At 37.6% G+C, this 20,638-nt stretch overlaps 1 protein-coding gene across 6 annotated transcripts; it reads right to left on the reverse strand.

The window, feature by feature from the left end:
* Positions 1-5,875: 5,875 nt before the first annotated feature.
* Positions 5,876-13,743, reverse strand: LOC126056356 (uncharacterized). Of its 6 annotated transcripts, XR_010277410.1 has the most exons (4): positions 12,314-13,743; positions 10,365-10,415; positions 9,927-10,025; positions 6,197-6,336 (listed from the first exon to the last, which is right to left on the reverse strand). XR_010277410.1 is itself a non-coding variant. In XM_049849034.2 (3 exons), exon 3 carries the CDS (start codon positions 9,922-9,924, stop codon positions 6,127-6,129), a length of 3,798 nt encoding a protein of 1,265 aa, XP_049704991.2. In that variant the 5' UTR covers positions 9,925-10,025; positions 12,314-12,448; positions 13,185-13,743; the 3' UTR covers positions 5,876-6,126. The 6 variants fall into 6 exon arrangements, 4 of the variants coding, with proteins under 4 accessions (XP_049704991.2, XP_063895508.1, XP_049704993.1 ...); XM_049849034.2 differs by lacking the exon at positions 10,365-10,415 and having other exon boundaries at positions 5,876-10,025; positions 12,314-12,448; positions 13,185-13,743; XM_064039438.1 differs by having other exon boundaries at positions 5,876-10,025.
* Positions 13,744-20,638: the final 6,895 nt, after the last annotated feature.

The raw sequence follows: 20,638 nt of genomic DNA on the forward strand, positions 1-20,638 counted from the left end.
TGACGATGTGTTGTGATTAAATTAATGGGTTTTGGAAGGTATGTGTCTTCAAGATGGACGGAGGGAAACGTTGAGAAACAACGTATTGGTGTTGTTTTTGGACATTTTCTGGGTAAATTCCTGATGAACTACTTATAAATTGACAATAGGTTTTTTTTAAAATTATTATTCGCTTCTATGCGTGACTCTGATTCAACTTATAAATCAATTTCTTCAATTTCTTCTTTCTGGGAATGTTAATGTGATTTTTAACATTTCAGGTTATTTACTTATCTTTATGGCGTACTTAATCGTAAATACAGAAGCAGTATTGTTCAAATAAAAATAAGAATTATTAGCTATAACTTTTGCCAGCGATATCCAGCGCAATTTTAAAAGTCTTTAAGTACTTTTAAAAGTCTTTAAACTGGCAAGGTGAAAAACTATTAAGCTAGTCTGGAATAAAAGGCAGCTGCGCTTTTATCGCTTTGAAGGCATAACTTAAAGTACATTAAAGAAATATATTTACAACAATAATAAAAAGCACTTACTAAGATAATTGAGCCATAATTTCTGAATTAAGTACATTAAAATAATTAAGGCACAAAATTATGTACCCATCAAATGAAATCTAAGCAACTATGCACTAACGATAGAATAAGTACGTACTAAACTAAAAATTATTTTAACCTTCCTTAAAGCTTTCACCCAAAAATAATCAAAATCTTAAATTATTTACACCGAAAATTTTACACAAAGCCACAACAAACATAAAAAGTAATTGCTCATTTAAATTAACGATCACCATAATCCGACAACGTATCATTAAGCTTCAACATAAGCGTGTAAAAATATTTCGTACAATGCCGAGGGTCCAAAAGACCCATCAAGATTCCGTAATCACAACGGGAATGTACCACGAATGAGACCACGCATCGGAGGGTTAGAGTAATTGAAAACAGGTGGGCAGTGTTAGTTTTGTTTTTAGTGCGAGGGGTACTTTGTACCCGCATTGCGTACAGTGACAATGCGGATACCGTGCGTTTTATAGGGTTACGTAATTCTGCTGTTGTATGACGTCGAATTTTTGCAATGAGAAAAATATTTTGAATCGTTACCATTTTTTAAACCTGCGATTTTAAACTTTGAATTTTGTATGTTTTTTTTATCTTTAGGAATGGTTAAAAAGTTTAACTATTGACTGTTTTTTAATCCTTTTTCCCCCTTGGCATGGCATTTAATCCTTCTTATCTCGTGGACTGCAGGTTGTTTAGCAAGTCTTAATAATATCACCTGACGGGTTCTTTCAAGGAATTGTTACAACGCTTGATATAAAGGTACAAACCGCAGATATCGACCGCTCAACAGCTCGTGATGCAAAGTATGTCATCATCATCCGCCTTTTTACACGCTTTTTTTATTGACTCTCTACTGGGCACAGGCCTCCTTTCAAATAGAGAAGGAGTATATTAGAGCATGTAGGCTTCCTAATACATTATATTCATCGAACCACTACTTACTCCTCTCATATAAAGAAGAAGTTTTAAGCTTTCTTAAAAAATAAATATATTCCACTTATTTACCTCGCTTCACCTGGTCTTTTAAAAGACAAGAGATTGTAATAAATAAATACTTACATCACACTTTTTGCAATATAACTCACTAGAACCGTAGTACTTTCTAGAAATCGTAGACATTATGTAGATTCTTGTAACATACTCCTAGCTGCAGGAAGTGACACAAGCAATTGTGTCGGGATACTCGTGTGAAACCCAGTTACTACATGCATCATGCAAATGTATGCAAAGCATGAGATGTCCCCTCACTAAAAAGGCATTTAAGTACCAAATGCATGTGAAAGAGCTAATATTAGCTCGGAAGTTTTTTCGTGAAGTTAGGCTGGACTTTGAGTATAAAAGTTTATTGTTATAATGGGTAACAATTGACCAAATTCACCACATACCCATGTATTTGGCCACCTAACTCTTAAAATGAGGAAAACCAATCGGTTCGTTTGTTCGTTTGTAGCTCTGAACCTAATTGAAAATATTTCACAGTTGGGAATCTACACTATCCCCAAATGACATAGGGTACCTACATTTTATTCTGTGACAAGAAAAGGTTGATAAGCACATGGGTGACATGGCCACATAAAACAGCTAGTAGGTACCTATGAAATGATGATACATAAATAAAAATGCTACTTTCTTTTAATATTTTATCGTATTTAGCAAATAACCGCAATCGATCTATCTAGTTTTAGTCTGGCAGATGATATGACCACTAGACTCGTATTCTCAAAACCACTCGAATTACGAACAAAACTGAAAGCGGATAACTTTATCTGCTAGCTCACAAAAATAAAACTATTTTACTCCATGAAACCATGATAGAATTACCACAAAACGAGGAGAATACCATACTTTATCCATTCGAGAACTATTATGAAGTAAGAATTGGCTTTCGGAAATAATATTTTTCTATTTTATGATTAAGCTTCCTTCATTTTATAGGCATCTGTTGCTTCAGAAACGTGAGCGAATTACTAAAACTTCTTCGTATTAAAATTGATTGATCCTCTTCCTATTGAGTTTATTTTCGGTTTTTGTGTCACTCGGGATGTTTTTATTGTATGTCAGTGTATTTATTTTTTATTTTTAGAGACCCTACTCAGACTGAAAACACTGGACACTTAACTAACGCCAAAAAATTGGTCCAAAGGTTATTTTGAAGGTAATCGTTAATCCTATCAAACTTTTCAGTCAGACTGATACCCTATCAACATATATGTAATGTGTACAGATCATCTCCATACTGATTTATGAGTCAAACGCGACGACAGACTTATGAGGATCTAGCTCAGGAATTAGGATTCTTTTTCCGAGTCCTAGTATTTATTGGGGAACCTTCTGCAAAGTCCGAAAACACTTTTTTTATGGGAAATCATCAAATGACCTGACGAATGTCAGACTCTTACTGACTAAAACTGATCATTTTCCTTCTTTAGCCCTTTTGAGCCCCGGTAAGGTCTGAAAACACCTCATAACTATTTCCTCTTCCGTGAAATTTTCAAGACAAGTACCATTAAATTAGATAAACAGTTGTTGAAGGGAGAAAGGCCAAAACACAGAATTAGGTCAATAAGTACCTACATCCCGTGTATCTTGATGATTGGCTGTTGGGGGCCAATCCAAAGGCAGTTTTATTTGACTATTTATTACTGCTGGTTTTCCTTATGTTACGCTTTATTACTTGATATGTTGAGAAAGGGGAGTGCATGTCTTAGGGGATTCTGATACCATAAAGTTTACATGAAGAAAATTAAAATAGTCGGATCATTTCTGTTCCAAAGTCAAAGGTTTTTATTTGATACACCTATTATAGCTGCCTAAGAAATTTAAATAGCTAGGTGCATGGTCGCAAAGAGTGGATCTTACGGAGAAGAACCGGTAAGAAGTCCATATACCTGCACCCTTTTCAAAAGAAGTGATTACAATATTTTGTAGGTTGACTGCGAAAAAATTATACAGTGCAACTTGAACTAGGAAGTTATATGAGAAAATTATCCTATGTACACACTATACATATATACAAACTTAAACTACTTATCTTTTTACAAAACTAAAAATAAAATACTAAATACAAAATGTATATAAACATAAAACATAATATATTATAATATAACATAATATATGAGAAAATTAGTTCTGAACTTTCGCTATATGAAGAAAAAACAGTAAAAAACTATAAAACAAAAGCCAAAAAAAGTAAAAACACTATAACCTTACAACACCAAACCGAACACCCGCAAACGGCAATCCAAAACCAGATGAGAAAATAAAACAATTAGAAGCAACAACTCTAGTTGGATAACTGGATAGCTTTTTTATTGCGAGGCCTGGCAAAAAGGCTGACTTTTAACAGCGGCATCAAGACTCGAGATTAGTAATTCTCGGTGTAACACCAATTAAGAGTAGACGGTTTTTAGGTTATGACTGCAGTGGCGTGTAAAGTGACTACTTTTGAGACGGCTCTTGGGTTGAACATTTTGCAGTGTTTTTGTAGTGTTTTTGGAATTTTTAATGAAGGTGTTTTTTTTCTGTCTGGGTGTAAATGTGTGTTTTAATGTGACGCTTTAATAAGGATCGAATTCAAAACTGTCGCAGCTGCAAAATTCTGTTCAATTTGTTTTTGCTTATAGGCTCGCGTTTGACCTCTGTTTCACCTGACACCATCAGAATTAATTATAATTTAATCAATGATTAAACCTAAGTCATTAAAAAACACATATTACAAATTTTCAACCTTGAGAAAATTGAAATAAAAATAACACATACTTAAACTTAAACCCGAGTATTTTTTATTTAAATTAAATCTCAAGCGTCCAATCTTCACTAGCCATGTTACACGAAGCTTAGCAAATCCGCAAATGCTTGCAAAAATAAATTTAATTCACTATTAAGTTTTAGTAGCGCTTCGTAGAACAATTATCCTCGCCCTTGGTTTTCTGTGGGCCCAAGTTTAGGCCAGAAGGTGTTTTTATGACCTCGTAAAACATGTAAGCGTAACGTGCTATTAAATTCTCAAAATTATATTAGAGAGAAGAAAATATTTGGTGCTAGAAATATTAAGTGGTATTACGCGTGATTTATTTTAATTGTTTTTTTGGAGGCGACAGAAATGCTCTGAAATGATAGAGTGGGTAAAGGACTTTTAGTGTATTAAACGGTCTAGGTTTCTGCAATATTATTTTTCATTTTATGGCCAGCTTTGAAAGCATTTTCATCACATATTCTTACAACATTACTAAAGGCAGAGTTTGTGTATAAAACGAGTAATAGAATTGTACAAAAAGCAAAAACCTGCAATCGTGTAGTAGCTAGTAAAATGAAAGTAGGTACCTTTATCCTTTTCATGAAACACCAAACGATCTAATTTAGCAGCCAACAATAAACAAACAAACGAATAACATAACGCTACAATTTCAACCGCCAGTTCCACTGGAAACCCGTCGAACTTTCCAGAAACTATCAAATTAAAGTGAAAACAAAACTGATACTGGGTTTGGGAAATGCAAAATACAAATGTTATATAGTACAAAACAAGCAAGCCTTTGCATTTTATGGGCGCAGCACATGTGCCGAGACAAAGCAATCGTTCGGCCCGAATCGCTTCGAGAACGATTTCAAATTACATTTTTTGGTATCAAGTTGTAAGAGGTAGCGGTTTATAGTAAATAGACAGGTATTCATGTAATGTAGGGCCGGTTATACACGGACCGCTTGAAGCAGTCAGGGGCGACAGCTACAGGCTGCAACTGCACAGTGAACTGCAGAGTTCTATGGACGCACATACCTACATGAACCGCTCGAGCAGTCGCAACTGATTCGGGCGGTCGACAGCTTGAAGCTGTCGCTTGGCCTTAGTACCAGAGTACAGTTCTCGCCTATTAATTTTCTATTCTTAAGTCAGCTATTTAATTCCTCGCGCCCGCATATTAGTTGTATGTTCATACTTTTCACTATTGTGAAGAATGCAGTGGGCAAAGTTATTTTGAAACCTAAAGATACCTGACCTTTCTTCAGTCTGCTGATCAACTTCAACATGTATGCGTAAGAAATTATGCAAAGAACCACTATACATGTATCTATGTGTCAAGTCTCAAGGTTAAAAGTATGCCTTACTCTCACAATATAAAAATAACCCTTTTTGACATAATAGCAAAACAATGTTAGAAAACAGCCTAAGGATATGAAGAAAAGAACATGTTCTAGTAATGGCAAATGTAACATCTATATAATGTACTAGCTTCCGCCCGCGGCTTCGCCCGCGTAGGGTTAGTAAACGGAAATTGTGGAATATCCTACGGGTGTTGGTAGAACAAAACTCCAGTAACTTCGTAGCTAATAAGTATAATAGTGGACTGTATAAATTACAACACTTAGGAATGACGGAATTAACAATTATAAGAAATGAAGTAAGTGCGCGCTCGGTACGGTGGACGATGACGCAGTGCTTCTTGTGACGGCCGGCGCGCGCGCCAGCTGATCGAGCGCCCCCCTGCGCCCGCGGCTCCGCCCGCGGTCGCCCGGGCGTAGTGATGTTCTCAACATGCTCCCGGCGTTGAAGATAGACGATCTTCAAGGATTAAACTGGAAGAGGACATATGGTGTTATAAGCGCGTCGCACTATGCCTCTCTTCGTCTTCACGTCCGCTACTCGGCTTATGCCGTCTCTCCCAGCTATCAGCCGTACGATACGACCGAGTGGCCACATCAATGGTGGAGTCTGTTGCTCCTTGAGTACCACCATGGCTCCTTCCTCAAGAACCCCGTCGGAGTCAGTCCACTTCGTTCTCTGTTGGAGGTAGAAAATATACTCGTTAGAGAATCTATTCCAGAACTGTTGCTTCAGGTGTTCTATGCGCTGAAAGCGTTTAAGGCTTGAGATGTTCTGATGGACGAGATCCGGATGCGGCAAGGATGTGAGAGACCTCCCAATAAGGAAATGAGCAGGAGTTAAAGGGTATAGGTCTGACGGGTCTGTGGAGAGAGGAGTAAGGGGACGAGAGTTCAGTATTGCCTCGATCTGAATCAAACAAGTTGACATCTCTTCGTAAGTGAGATGTGCTAAGCCTAAAATACGTCTTAAATGATGCTTAACTGATTTGACGGCGGACTCCCACAGCCCACCGAAGTGCGGGGTGTACGCTGGAATAAATGAAAAGTTGATACCTGTATTTGCCATGACTGAAGAAAAGTCCTGCCTAAGTATGTCAGCTAATTCATTACAGGTGCCAATAAACGTTGTACCGTTGTCGGAAAAGATGGTTTTTGGTTTACCACGACGAGCAATAAACCTGTTCAGTGCTGCAATAAATGCATGTTTCGTTAAGTCGGAGACAAGCTCCAGATGAACTGCCCGTGTGGCTAGGCAAACAAAAACACATATATAAGATTTAATTAACCTACACCCTCTACCTTTGCGGTCAGCTAGAAGGATGGGCCCAGCATAGTCTGTGCCAGTTTCTAGAAAGGGAAACTCTAGTTGAACTCGCTCCTTAGGCAAGTTGCCCATGATAGGCTGAACTGTTCTGCCACTAAATCTCTGACATTTTACACATTTATGAACTGTAGATTTGGCAAGGTTTCTCCCACCTAAAGGCCAATATTCATGTCGCACCGCGGCTAAGAGTAACTGAGGACCAGCGTGAAATAGGCGTAGGTGGAAAGTGTTAAAGATAAGTTTAGTAAAATGACTCTTGCTGCAAATAATGATAGGGTGTTTGACATTATAATCGTAACAGGAGTTATCCAGTCTTCCCCCAACTCTAATAATACCAGACTCAATAAAAGGTGTCAATTTTTTAAGGCGATTTTTAGTAGGTAAATCTTTACCAGATGAAAGTATCTCATACTCCTCAGGAAACATTTCTTTTTGAACTGTTTGAATAATAAAGTTAGCACTGAAAAATAACTCCGAATTAGTAAGAGTAATGCTATGATTATGTACCCCTCTACAACGGTTTACGAATCTAAATATGTATGCGAATAGTCGCTTTAATTGTGAATAGTTAGATGAATTATTAATTAACATTAGAAATAGGTTATTAGAATTAAGATTAGTGATATGTAATGAATTGTTATTATTGTGTGATTTTACTAGTTCAGGTAGTACTACGTTTACATCTGTGTTAGGCATGGAAGGCCAAAGAGCTGACTCTGTTTGCAAGAAGGCAGGACCTGACCACCACATGGAAGATTGACTTATAAGGTCTGCACTCAGTCCGCGGGAAACGAGATCTGCCGGGTTGTCCTTGGTGGGCACGTAGCGCCAAGTATAGTCACCAAAACCTTCCCGTATCTCCGAAACTCTATGCCTGACAAACGGCTTAAGTGCGGCAGGTGCCGCAGACAGCCAACCTAAGACAATCATAGAATCGCACCAGAATATGCATCGATTAGGTTTAAGTGTTAATGATTCTAATACCTTTGTGCACAAACGAGTGCCTAGCAATGCACCACAAAGTTCTAACCTTGGAATTGTGGTCGACTTTATCGGTGAGACTTTACTCTTAGATGTGAGAAGATGTGTATGTATGCGACCATCACTAGCCACAGAACGAACGTATATGCAAGCTCCGTATGCCTTTTCTGAAGCATCTGTAAAAATATGTATTTCAATTGATGTTGAATTGATGCATATCACCCAACGTGGTATGCTTAGGTGATTAAGTTGCGGTAATGTTTGTATGAATTTTAACCATTGTTTTTTTATATCTATGTTAACTTCATCATCCCATGAACACTTATCTATCCACAACCTTTGCAGTACTATCTTAGCTTCTATGATACATGGTGTAATGACTCCTAACGGATCGAATATTTGCGCGATTGTGGATAGAATGTGTCGTTTTGTGATCGTGATATTAGTATGCTCAGGTATGTGAATGGAGAATGTAAGTGAATCGTGCTGATAATTCCAATTTACACCTAGAGTTTTACTTGGTTCATCAATACTTAAGTTTACTGTATTATGTGTGCCTGAATGTGGTTGTGTGGAAATGGATTGTGTAGATGTGGGTTGTGTGGACGTGGATTGTGTGGATGTGTGACTATGTGTGCTTGTAGTTATTGCCTGTAGTATTTGTGCATTGTTAGACTGCCATTTCCGTAAATTTAGCTGTGCCGATTTAAGTGTGCTGGTGACGTCTCTACATAGAGCTATAGTGCTCTCTATAGAGTCGCCGCCTGATAAATAATCATCTACGTAAAGATCATGTTGTATTGAGTGTTGTGTACGTGTGCACTTTGCCTCCTTTGCTAATTGAGACAAACATCGTGTACTGATATATGGCGCAGATGCTGTACCGTAAGTGACGGTGTTTAGTGTGTATGTTTTAAGAGGCAATGACGGATCAGAACGCCATAGTATTTGCTGTAGCGACCGTTGTGACCTATCGAGCTCAATCTGTCTAAAGAACTTTTCGATGTCTGACGTAACGACATACCGGTGCTGACGAAACCTCAATAAGATGGATAATAAGTCATCCTGAACCCGAGGGCCTATGGCTTGAATGTCGTTAAACGATTTACCGGAAGTTGTGACGGCTGACGCGTCAAAGACAACTCGTAGCTTTGTCGTTGTACTGGACTCTCTAACTACGCCATGATGCGGGAGAAAGTAAGAAGGGCATGAAGAAGGCTGAGATATTTCGCTCATATGACCTAATGCTTCATACTCTTGCATGAACTCTATGTAGCGACTCTTAAGTATCGGGTCTCTATCGAGTCTACGCTCTAACGAAAGGAACCGACGTTTAGCCATTTCATAGGAGCTACCTAACGCTTCAGGTGACTCCTTCAACGGAATGGTGACTACAAAACGACCATCAGCCTTACGCCTTGTAGTTTTGTTGAAATTCTGTTCACATGCTCGTTCCTCTGACGTGAAGTTAAACTTCGGTGAAATAGTGTCAAGTTCCCAGAACCTTGATAAATCTGTAGGGTTATCTATGTGTGAAGTATGCATGTCGTGTGTGACCATACACATGGAGTGATTCGTGCTTGCTTGCGGAATGGCACCAGATATAAGCCATCCGAGCTTAGTCTCGAAGAGCGTCGGCATATGTCTGCCTAACTGTATGCGATTACGACCAACCACGTTCCAAAATATGTCAGCCCCCACCAATATGTCAATGGAGGACGGTATGTTAAAGGTTGGGTCAGCTAGGCTAATGCCAGCCGGTAGCTGTAAGTCAGATAAGTCTATGTATGTTTGAGGTATATGAGTTGTTATGTTGGGCAAGACAAAACAATCAATGTCGACGTTATAAGATTCATCGCACGATTGTAAATGCAAAGTACAAGTCTGTGTGACAGCAGAGACTTGACTGTTTATTCCTGCCACATGTGAGCTTACACTACGAATAGGTAAATGTAGCATACCACAAAGATCCTTGGTAATGAAGTTTGCCGTGCTTCCATTGTCGAGTAAGACTCTGGCGCTGTGCGGCGTCCCGAAATGGTCCGTGACTCTTACCAACGCTGTGGAAAGCAATACAGGACAAGATGAAATTTCATGCTTAGTGCCAGCTAAAGTTATGTGTTCTTTAAAGGTACCAGAATCATTATCATGTGAATGCAACATAGTATTATGCCTAGTCTTACAGTATTTGCAATGACCAAGTGGACAAGCAGCCTCCAAATGGCCTGGACGTAAACAATTTAAACATAATTTAAATTCCTTTGCTTTAGTTAAGCGTGCGGTGACTGGAAGCGCCTTAAACTGTTCACAGTTAAATATGTAGTGATCTTTTTTACAAAGAGGACATGAAATATTAAATTTAACCTTATTTGTCACTACAGAGAAGCTCTTTGCCTTACCATGCGTATGTTCTGGTTTCTGTTTTAAACGATTTGTTTCCTCCAGAGTTTCTAAAAAATTGCAACGGTTAGAAATAAATTTTGTAAATGTTTCTAGAGTGGGTAACTCTGTTAGAGAGTTTTTATGCTCTCCCCACTCCCTGCTTGTGACTGAATCCAATTTTGATGCCATCAAATAAATAATTAATTGATCCCAATAATCAACTTTTAATCCCAGATAGATAGATAGATAGATATATTCTTTATTATGCACACCAATTAAAAAAATAACAAGAACAAACAAAAATTTTGAAGTCGGTGACACAATGGGCGGTCTTATCGCTAAAAGCGATCTCTTACAGACAACCTTTGGATGGATTGTAAAAAAAAGGACATAACCATATCGCAGGTAGTTTTGGTGCACTATGTATATATAATATTAATACATAAAACAATAACAGATAAAATATAATAAATAAATATATATATATATATTTATAAATATAATAGATAAATATAACAGAAATATGTATATATATATGATATATTTTTAAAGTTGCCAATTAAACTTGACAATAGTCTGCAACAGTATGGTATTATACCCAATTACAAATTAGAAAGGTAGTGTTTTTTTACCAGGTTCTTGAAGACTGCTGAAGATTGAGCCTGCCTTATTGTTACGGGCAACGCATTCCACAACCGCACAGCTTGAACGGTAAAGGATTTATCAAAGAAGTTAGTGGAATGCATTGCCATCTCTAGTCTCAAATTCTCAGATGACCTTAGATATTTTGTATGTGTGTCATTAAGGAACTTAAAACGTTCTTTGAGATAGGACGGGTTTTTTGGATTGAACAAAATGTTGTACAGTAAAGACAGGATATGAGTATTCCGGCGAAGACGTATAGGAAGCCACTTGAGTTTTGAACGGAATTCAGAAATATGATCATATTTGCGCAAGCCAAATATAAATCTAATACAAACATTTTGAAGTCGCTCAAGTTTATCAAGCTGTGCCTCAGTGAGATCAAGATAACTGACATCAGCATAATCAAGGATTGGAAGCAGGAGGGATTGTGCAAGCGCAGTTTTGGTGGCAGTCGGGAGAAAGTTTCGCAATCTCCTCAAGGACCTGACAGATGCAAACACTTTCCGGCTAATTTCTTGTAGTTGGGGACCCCACGATAAATTTTTGTCAATGAGAATCCCTAGATTTTTAACCTTGTCCCTAATTGAAATGGCAGTGCCACCAAAAGAAATATGAGGAAGTTGCGGCCAGTCAATCCTTTGAACGAATCTAGAGCTACCAACTACAATGGCCTGAGTTTTTGCTGGATTGACCTTGAGACCGTAAGTTTCACTCCACTCGCAAATTGTAGCCAAGTCGGTGTTAATATTAGCGATTGCATCTGCCAAGTCCGAAAATGCAGCTTGGCTATAAATTTGCAAATCATCAGCATAAAGGTGGTAGGAAGAAATGAGATTTTTGGAAATAGAATTAATAAATATCGCGAAGAGTAAAGGAGATAAAACGCCACCCTGTGGCACGCCAACAGAACGCCCAGTGTTGCCAGTGAACGCAAATTTTTATTAGTTATATCGACAACTTGTCGCAAGCCCTGACTACTTTCTTTTTGAAGAGTTTCCACGTTGAACAAAGCCTGAATATGCTTGTCTATTAACATTTGTTTGTTATCGAACCTCTCACACAGTAATTGCCAAGCCGTATTGTAATTGTCTCCCCTAAAATCTAGACTTTTAATTACAAGTGATGCAGTGCCGCTAAGTGACGAACGTAAATAAGGAAATTTATTTATATTATCAATAGTATTGTCCTCATGAATTAGCGAGACATAAATATCTTTAAACTCCAGCCAATCCTTGTAGCCGCCGCTAAAGTGAGGTAAATTAATTTTAGGTAACCTAACATTACTACGTCTAGCAACCACAGAAAGATCATTGGAGCTTACCTTATTCGCGAGTTGTGTGCGGTGCTGTGTCAGAAGGGCACGAGCAGATGCTAGTTGCTTGTAGTAGATCGCTTCAAATTGCTCCCTTTCGGTGAATTGCTCGTCTGGCTTTGCCGACAGGCACTCCAATTGACCCTGTAATTGATCATAGGTAGCATATACTGTAACCATTTTGTCAACTCTAAGCTCCAACTCAACAAGCTGTTCCTCACTAAGTTGGTCGCAAGACTTAGAGACATTTAAGAAGGATGTGAACTGAGTAAGCTGTGATTTTATTGAGGCGCGTTTTTTCGTAAGCTCTTTAATTTTAATTTCTTCAGTCATGGCTAAATCGGAGGCAAGCCTTATGCACTAAAGAAGGTACAGAAGAAGAATGAAGATATCTAAAATAGAATAGCAAATAAGTGCTGAAAAATGGGACAAAGCTGTTAACTATTTTAGTGTAAATGCGCCTGTAATCAATCGCAAAGCACAGCTGTTCGAATGAGCGTTGCTAATTACCAACCATTAGGCGTTTGAAAGTTGAAAATATAATAAAGATCACATTAATGCCTACCCATGCGTAGTGCGTTAACTACTGTAAACAAGAAATAAACATGAATCACAATATTCTATGATTATGGAAAACTACTCAATAATGACAATGATTTTATTTTTATTTTAAGTGGGTAAACGAGAAAAACCAAAACACAACTATGTAACTAGTCATGCATCTGCTATTTTACTAATATTCACTAGACAATTATGTATGATTCTATGATCTAATGCACTATCTGAACACTACTGGAAATTTAGATGATGTTAGCATGAAAAATAATGTTAATAAGAATATGGAAAGATCTCACGAAATCCTTTGACTGCGATTCCAAACCGAACGTCTTCTTGCTCGCGATGTTCTTGGGCTCTGCTCGGCTGCTATGTTGCGATGACCCAGCTATGATGACCACTGACGAACTGTATTCGCTCCGACAAGTTTTTTCTTCCCGAAAGGCGGCGCTTATGATGACCGTAAACTGGAACCAGGCACGCACGAAGGGCGAGAAGACCTCTTGATCACCAGTATTTTTCCAACGGCCGTTATTTTTCTTGAATTTGAAAATCCGCTTGTCACTCCTACGTGGCTGGAACTGGCCGTTACTTCTTCTGTCGTTATTGCGAAGGACCATAAACGGAAATTGTGGAATATCCTACGGGTGTTGGTAGAACAAAACTCCAGTAACTTCGTAGCTAATAAGTATAATAGTGGACTGTATAAATTACAACACTTAGGAATGACGGAATTAACAATTATAAGAAATGAAGTAAGTGCGCGCTCGGTACGGTGGACGATGACGCAGTGCTTCTTGTGACGGCCGGCGCGCGCGCCAGCTGATCGAGCGCCCCCCTGCGCCCGCGGCTCCGCCCGCGGTCGCCCGGGCGTAGTGATGTTCTCAACAGTTAGGTTATATCGCGTTTCTAAGAGAATTATTCGAATATCCGGGGTAAAAACTATCCTATGTTCTTTCTTAAGGTCAACTCTATCTCTGTACCAAATTTTATTAAAATCAGTTCAGTGGTTTAGACGTGAAAGCGTAACAGACAGACAGACAGAGTTACTTTCACATTTGTGATAGTAGTAGGGATGGTTAGACATGTTAAATTGTCACAATACGACAATATCGCTTTGAATATTAGATCGGTTTCGGAAACCAAGCCTTTTCCTCACTGGATTGAACTTCCGTAAGTTGATAAAAAAGGGAAGTATTTTGTTATATGCCGATGTATTTTCGATACAAATGTGGGTTGCGAAGGGTGGTTTAGATCCTTTATTAAGTATATGTAGGTATTTAAGTTTGTAAGAATCCAAAGAATTTGATGTAAACCTTTGTTTGTGGGTATATTACCCTCTTTTGTTTTGGAATGTTAAGATTGTTACGTATAGAATAATACCATTGGGATGAATAATAATTGAAATATAATTTATATGACACGTATCGTCAAAGGGAATTGTTGTTTTTTTTTTGGTTACGCATTCATGGTGGAACGGAACTAATATTAATAATTAAGAACGGGATAGATAAAAGTAGTTTGGAGACTGATCTTTCCGTTCTAGTATTTACCTACCAAGACAATGACGTTAGTGATTATGTACCTATTATGTTTCCATACCTACGTTCTGAAGTTGATAACTTGTACCATTCAGTTATGCACTGCATGCTTAAATGGAAGACGACGTACTTTGACGGGATTTATGGTTTCTTTGAGTATCCAGCTCTTTGATGTGTTGCGACGTGTACCAAATACTGAATATTAATATTTAGATTCCCGAGTATGGAGATATGTTAAAGTTTTAATCAATTTTGGAGTTATTATTTTCGGGATTTCTTTAAGCTCAGCTACAACATTTTATATCTTCTGTCATACTACAGTTTCCGTAGCTACTGCTTACCAAAAAAGTTTTTCATGTTGAGTTTTATTTAATTCGATAAAGATGTGTCCTTCTGCTAAGTCTGACAAATATTATGCTGAAAAGTGCAGCGAATCACGAGATATATGAATCACTCCCAAACATATAGGCACTGGTGAAACTGAGAACCTCCTTTTTTAGAGATCGGTAAAAAGAGCACCTTCACTCTTTCCTCCATTGGGCAAAACAAACAGGGACATAAAGGCATCGTTACACGAACTCGTTTTAGCTAATTTCGTCGTCTCGGTCCGTAAGTGCCTTTTACGTCTAACTATGAAAGTGTTAAGTAGGCACTAAATATATGACATTATAAGGGGCCTTGAGGTTCTTGAGAGTTATATTTTTAGATGAAACTAGCTTCTACCACCGGTTTTACCCGGGTCCCGACAGCACTTCTGCCCGTACCGAGATAAAATATAACCTAGTTTACTATGGAAGAGCGTAGCTTACATACAGTGAAACATTTTTTCAAATCAGTTCAGTAGTTTCGGAGCCTTTAGAGTACAAACAAATAAACAATAAAAAAAAAATCTATTTATTATGTTGGTATGACCGCGCAGTATCACTCGCGTCCCGAGCGAACTCTTTCATGGTTAAAAATGCCCCATCAACCTGACAGACAAGCTCTTTTACTGTCAAGTTTCATTAAAATCTATTCTTTCGTTTTAGCGCAAAAGAGTATCAGAAACGTATCAGAATCAGAAACGTGCAAAGGATAGTTTCAGCGTTCCTTTCCCCGTTTTCTTTATATCCCGAAAAACATAACACAAATTGATTGTATACAAATAGGACAATTATTTGTTTTCTGCTGATAACAGGAAAGTAATATTATCTTCGTACTTAAGTTGTTTGTGGTACAGTCACCTATTCAATGTTTTTGTAAGAAATGAGCTATTTTCCTTTACCTGGTGTTGTGAAGAAAAACAAGAGTATTAATGGTTACATTCTGTGTTTGTTTTGTTATTAGTAGGTAAATACGTTAATGGCTATTGTCAAGTCTGTCAGTCTGTGCGATAATCTCAAAAATTACTGAAGATTTATTGTGATGGACTTTACCTATAGATAGAGTGATTTATTATACAGTTTTAATTAGATGATTGTTAGTACGAGTAATACCCCTTCGATGTTCTGTTGAATAAATAATTTATAACTAACGACTATGCGCAATGCACATGATTCTTTAAATCATTTACTGCTTTTTCCAACAACGGTCGGTTTGGTCCGGTCCGAATCCAGTATCATCCGGTATAATCCGCTTTGGTGCAGCCCTGGCCGGTTTTGGCAAGTGCTATGCCGGTTTCGGATCAGAATTTTTGCTTTCCTACCCTGATTTATTTAGAAATCGTCACTTGAAATCCTGATTGCACTCTTGCAGCCAATTCCAATTAGAGTGAAGTCATAAATCATAATTTGAGTTTGGTTAAAAAAAAGGTAATAATACACTATATACCTACATGGTCCATGAAATGTATGGAGCACTTTATGAACACTAAACATAGCTTTTAGGAATAATAGCTAGCTTTCCATTAATGGACTCGTCTTGAATTTTATTTGGTCCAGTAGTTTTAAATATCAATTTTTACGTTTATGCAATATTTTGTTTTTTTCGTCTTTATTCACAGGGCGTATACATACAATAGCAGCTATGGTATATTTATAAATGTTTAGTTATGCAGTTACATCATCTATTCAAAAATAATTGCACCAACGTCTAATCCTGGCACTTTTAAACTTGGTACACGATCACAAAGCAACAACCCTTTCAGACCAAAGTCTTCTTCAAAAACGATTTTTGTTTCTCCCCAAAAACAAAAGACAGGTTCAATATGAAAAAGTCTTGCCTAATTCTGTACAAAAGCGAGTATCACGGCTGTTTCGGGAGGATATCAATCACTGAGGCTCAGGGCGTCTCCCCCAATTTGCTGAGGACATTTGCACGAAGTAAGCCACGTTTTTAGCTTCAACATTGGCACGAAGCCAGTACATTTGTATCTAGGAATATTGTGGGAATGCTGTAAATAAGAATGTAAAGTAAAATTGTTTGTCTTTTTGACGTGTTTTTGTGTGGGAATGGGGGTGGTCATTTTTCATCGGTTGTATCAATAAAATAGTGGTGAAAATTAATTATGATACTTTGATATTTGTGGTCCTGATCGCCGTTTTAAGAGTGTATCACCATTTTTGGTAATTTGTTCCTGCATACGTTTTTACATTTATTTTACTAAACTTTGTGACGGTCGCAATTTAAACACAACACAGTAAGTGGTGAAGAGTGGACGTTTTCGGCGGCTGCCTCATGTTTTCAGCCAACTTGGAATAAATGATTTTTGATTTGATATGGTAAGCTTATAGATTCTATCTTTTTAAAGCCATCAAATTAATGACTAGTCTATACTAGTATGACACTTTAAAGATTATTTTCATTTACCATTTATCATCCATCCTATTTTCTTCTTCAACTCTAAATTCAAGAGACATTTTCAAATAAAATGCAAATATTACGGCAGGCTGACCACCCGAAGACCCAGACGTACAAAATCTAAGATGTAATTATTATAACCACGAGGACCGCATAGTGATAGAGTAAATACAAAAGGCAACTGACCTTGACCCTGACACTGGTCCTTAGGGCTGTCCTTAGGGCTCTTAGGATCGATACGACCGACGTTATTAATCTTAGTATTGAGGGATCAAACTGGTCAAGAGAATATTAGTTTGTTAATGTGTGGTTTTGTGTGCCTATTCGATTTGCTTGAGAGGACTTTTATAATATGAAGTCTGGTAATTTATAATAAGAATCTGAAGTCGCATTAAGGCTAATCTCGTCTTTGCAAATTCTTACTGTGTGCACCGCACGATTAAATTTGGTTCTTCTTAACGGCAAACCCTTAATTCATTCCAGGTATCATGGTGCCAATATAATTCTAGATAAAAAGTATCTATCATCAGTCTGTTATATACAATATATTTTGTTTGGCAATCAAAAAACACAGAGAAAGAAAAAGCTGGATCACATCTCCTATAGATGACGATTTCCATAGAAATGTTCAATGTGAAAAAAAAAAACGATTTATTTTCCTTTCTTGATAACCAATAGCAGCCAAGAAAATTTCTAAAGCAATAGCATTAAAAAGCCACATGGTAATAAGCATTCTGGCTTCTCAACATGCATGTATTTTAAGAGCTCTCCTCAACTCACTCATGCGGACACGAAATGGTTTAACCTTTGTAGCCTCAGGGAGATACCTATCAACCTGTCTTCATATCTGACATGAACTTGTCAACAACTTGGTTAGGGCTACGGCACACCAGATTGTGTTCTAACTACGGAGTAAGGAAATGAGCGGAGATGCTATAATGTAGGTAGGTCAGGCGCCTTCTTCCAGGCCAAGCTGGATATGACCAAAACGATCAGTTACGAGTGAACTAACGAGGCGTTCGGGTTTTTCAAGACATCTATCAGCGATTTTTGGTATCAAAGAAATGGTCGGCTCCAAAGAAGGCGTATAGGGTTGGCGCGCTACTTTCTTAGGCGATTGTCCGTTATGGCACCTCCGTTAGTCATTTTGTTCTCCATGCTTCTAACAAACTTTGCGAAACATTTGATGAAAGTGGATGATTACTTAAAAAGAAACACAAAAGTAGGGTTCGTGGAAAGTTCTTAGAATTCAGGAAAGAACTGCGAAGACTTTTTGGAAAGTAATTAGGTACCTGGATTAAGTTCAGAGACTGGGACGATATGGTGGAGCATGACAACCGACGGTTAGTCTTGGGTTCGAGTCCCGAGTCAGGCAGAGTAGGTCTTTTTAAATGCAATTATTTTCTGAACTTACACGAGTACATGGTGATGACAACTGAAGCAATTATACATATAGTTTAGTTTTCTTTTGACACAAAATTCCTAATTAACAATGTTCATAAAAACAAATCCAAACCAGTTACTTTTAAAAAATGTAGTAATTAATCTAAAACTCGTAGTTTCATAAAGCTCATATAATTTTTAACCAACAAAATTCTGTTCACGCAAGCTCCAGGGAGCATTCTAATTAAAATTCTATTCGCTCTTTACGAGAAATTGAGTGTGAAAATGTTAAAGTTAAATTAATAAATTAATTCCTCATAAATTACATTAAAACAGCGTCGTTTCAGACACAAGTCAGAGACTGTAAACTGATTCACGGAGTATGGAAATATGGGTCAAGCATATTTACTTTAGTTAAAGAGTTAGGGACGCTGGATGAGATCTTTTAAAAATGATTGTTAAAATGTAGTTTTCGTTTTTGGGATAAAACAAGTTACTTATTTATTATTTGGAACGATGGCGTATTTCAATTAGCATTTATGTAAATAATGTTTAGAATCAATCCCGTTTGCGTTTTAATCCTGTATAGTGAAGGGGTCAGCGTTACTGATTTTTCTTCTGCACTTTGACATTACTCTCAGACAGTTCTGGCACTACTTCATATCCTTTAACACTACATTATTATTATAAAAATCCAAACACTGTTAATATGTTGAGTACCGTTCATACACATTAATCTATCTTCTTACAACACCTTTAACTAACATTCCCTCTACCAACCACTGCAATGTTACAAAGCAGTCTCTTCCAGCTCCCAAAATCCACGTTCTTAAAGAGTCACAGGTGCATCTGCTACCCTCGTCAGCTGCTAATCCCGTCAGTTTAGATCCCACTTAATTTCCTTCACGCCAGCATTACAGCCCACGTTGATTTTAGACATGGAGGACAAAATTACTAGCGGAGATGTCATAACCAAACTCTCCTAAGAAGCGAGCCAAAATGCTTGTGTTCGATAGACAAAAAACGATACTGGCTCCGCTCGTCAAAGTCAAAGTCAAATCATTTATTTCATTTAGGCCTTTACAAGCACTTATAAATGTCAAAAAATATAAATAAGGTTGATTCTGGTTGCCGGGTTGCCCATTCCAAAAGTAGCTTCCTATGGAGAAGAACGGGCAAGACTACATACCTTTTAAGGAATCCACCCATTTCTAAAAACCAATCCGTCAAAACTGTATTGATTTGACAAGGAACCAGAACGCCCCGTTAGTAACTGATCACGTCTACTACCTATAAGAAGGCATCCGATCTACCTGTCTTTATATGGCATCTCCGGACCACCAAACCAAGAAAGAAAAAAAAATACATATTCGTCTTGATTTAAAGGGACCCGAACGCCTCGTTAGTTCTAGTAACTGAACACGCGTACTACATATAAGAAGGCGTCTAACCTACCTAACTTACAGTATCTCCGCTCATTATTCCTTCCTCCGTTGTCTTAGATGACACTGTATTGTGAACCAAGCTTACATCAGTGGGTGTAGAAATATCATGGGAAGTGGGCGGTTTTTAATTAGCCTAAATTTGATTTATGGTGAAATTAATGGTGAAGATGCTTAAAAGCTAAGACGTGGTAATGTTCAATGGGTTTTTGTTTTAAGTTAAAATGATGTTATTAACAATAGCTTTTAAAGGCGTATTAATTTTCCGCCTACTCTTTCCCATCTTCATTGAAACAGTTTTCTCTTAAAATTGACGAGCTCTCAATCTAGATAAATGTTTCTGAATATCAGTAGTATATGCATTTTCTATAAACATTACAATAAAGCTGTCCAAAACCCAGATATGAACAAAGTGGTCGACAAGTTGTCAGAATTTTTATGGTTCATTTCAATGGTCATGTGTTGACGAATGGAGCTAAATAAGTGTGCTCGGTATTTCAATTAAAGCCCGCAGCTATATGACATGGCGAATGAGTTAAAGCATAGATAAATCAATGAAGAAACTTACGGTTATTTATTTTAAAGTTCCTATGTATTTTATTTCAAAATCCTACAGAAATAATCTGCCCTTCAAA

This window comes from Helicoverpa armigera, chromosome 19, assembly GCF_030705265.1.
Source record: "Helicoverpa armigera isolate CAAS_96S chromosome 19, ASM3070526v1, whole genome shotgun sequence".
Classification (NCBI taxonomy): domain Eukaryota; kingdom Metazoa; phylum Arthropoda; class Insecta; order Lepidoptera; family Noctuidae; genus Helicoverpa; species Helicoverpa armigera.